Below are 2000 nucleotides of genomic sequence, written 5' to 3'. Positions count from 1 at the left end.
TCAATTTGAATATGCAGAAATGTAGTCTATCTAGTGTATTGATAAATAGTCTAATTTCTTGTTCACAAACCTCCACATGCCACTGCTTGCCCATAGCATTGACAACACGCCCCTCGATGGGTCTCCTGCAGGCACCACAGATTGGTACACCCATCTTGTCATGGCAGGGCAAACAGAAGAGCTCTCCCTTCAATTCCCTGGCATCTGCTGTCAATTCCTTCCTGCGGACAGAGAAACATTGAAACATAAAAAAGGAGAGGAACAAAGGCTTTGTTATAGATCTTTTGCATGTGGACCTGAAATACATTCTGAAGCTAAGTGTGTGCTTTTTTCTGTACTAAAAAGTGGGGTGGAGGGATTACACTGACCCACAATTGTTGCAGTTGAAGTGGTCTGGGTGATAGGGATCATTCTTAAAGATCAGTGGCTGCTCTTCAATGATGGCATGGCACTTCTGGCAGATATACTTGCCCAGGCCACGAGCTTTCTCACGGTTATGGCACGGGCGACAAAGGTGCCTGAGGTAAATAGAGGAGAACAAAATTTAGGGGTTTCAAGACAGAGCCTGCAGCCTCAGCCACAGCTGCTCAAAATTCCAGTATTTGTTAGAAAGCAGAAGTGAGTGAGTCCCCAGCTTGATGTGTGTGTAACCACCTGTTTTACAGGCTGTCACAGTGTTATATTAAGACTGTAATAAGATGGGATACTTGCCTGCCAGCATTTTTGACAAACCCCACGTCTGCAAGCACAGCCTGGCAAATGTCACAGCAGAAGCAGTCAGGGTGCCAACTATTGTTCATGGCCTTAATGACACGACCAATGATGAACTCCCCTGAGGGAATCCATAAGTGAGAGGTCAGCTTGAGGCAAGTCTAAGTTTGACTTTTCCAATATTTGTTGAGACTCCAAGCTTTTTCTTTTTTTGGGTACAGTAGTTTATACAGTAGTTCATAAGGAGCACTCCATTATGGAGTCCTAGCGTTATTAAAATGCACTGCAGTGCTTTATATAGTGTTCTCAAAGTGACACTTTCGAATGTTGAATGCATTTTAATTGCCCATTTAATTTAATCAGACCATGTGTGTCTCTCCCCAGACAGACTCAAGCATTATTTAAATTAATCTTAAGTGGCACTAAAATGCATCTTGGGTTATCTAAACACAAGTGGGAAGTTCTAAATTAGAGTGTTAACAGACAGTGAAGACACACTTGAACAACGTATAGAAGGGGCAGGAATGCTTACATCCACTTATGTTCAGAGGTTCCCAAACTGGGGGTTTGTAAACAGGGAGGCACTGTGAAAACTGAATGCTTTGGTATATACGCTCCTTGCAAAGTATGCAGAATTTTGTAAAAGGTCTGTCAAATAAACATTGAGTGGATAATGATCTAGATATGTCTTCATGCGCAAAAAAGGGGAACCCACAGAAAAGGTTTGGAAACCAACATGTTAATGTGCTTTTATCATGGCAAACCTTTCACAGACAAGTGATTTGCCAATGCCAAACAACGAGGTAACAGTGTCAAATTCATCTCCACAAGATCCCAGAAAGCCAAAATAATCCCCTTCTCTAGATGTATGACTAAGTGCAAATGTCATTTTGTTCTGTCTACCTTCAGTCCCCGCAAATTAAATCAAATGTAAGCAGGGAAGCAAAGTCTAATCACAAATAATCACTTGATGCACACCTGAGATGCATTCCAATAACAATGCAGTCAGTCTCAATTAGATCTACAAATAGTCTGAATATATCTAAATACAAAATACTTTATTCTTTATTTGTTCTTTATCTGAATCCCCATTAGCTTCCACAAAGTAGGCGCTCTTTCTCCACAAAACCCTGTAAATTTTAGATCTGGACAGACCCTACATGAATGCGACTCTGTAATACTCACCACACTGGTGACAGCAAGGAGCAAAGAGCATCTGGAAGTCATGTTCACAATATTTTCTTCCTTCAAACTGTGAGGAGAAGAAGGTTGAGATACATTCACTAAAG

At 41.2% G+C, this 2000-nt stretch overlaps 1 protein-coding gene across 1 annotated transcript; it reads right to left on the bottom strand.

Annotated features, from left to right (window-relative positions):
- Window positions 1–15: 15 nt before the first annotated feature.
- On the bottom strand, window positions 16–1981 carry LOC120787367 (LIM and senescent cell antigen-like-containing domain protein 1; the record flags this gene model as incomplete). The annotated part of the gene is made up of 4 exons (XM_040122974.1): window positions 16–221; window positions 369–518; window positions 712–832; window positions 1897–1981. Coding segments are annotated over 4 exons (562 nt in total), but the record flags the coding sequence as incomplete, so codon positions are not given.
- Window positions 1982–2000: the final 19 nt, after the last annotated feature.

This window comes from Xiphias gladius, unplaced genomic scaffold, assembly GCF_016859285.1.
Source record: "Xiphias gladius isolate SHS-SW01 ecotype Sanya breed wild unplaced genomic scaffold, ASM1685928v1 HiC_scaffold_1454, whole genome shotgun sequence".
NCBI lineage: Eukaryota > Metazoa > Chordata > Actinopteri > Istiophoriformes > Xiphiidae > Xiphias > Xiphias gladius.
The sequence above is the reverse complement of the archived record's forward strand: the minus strand, read 5'-3'. Positions and strand labels throughout refer to the sequence as shown.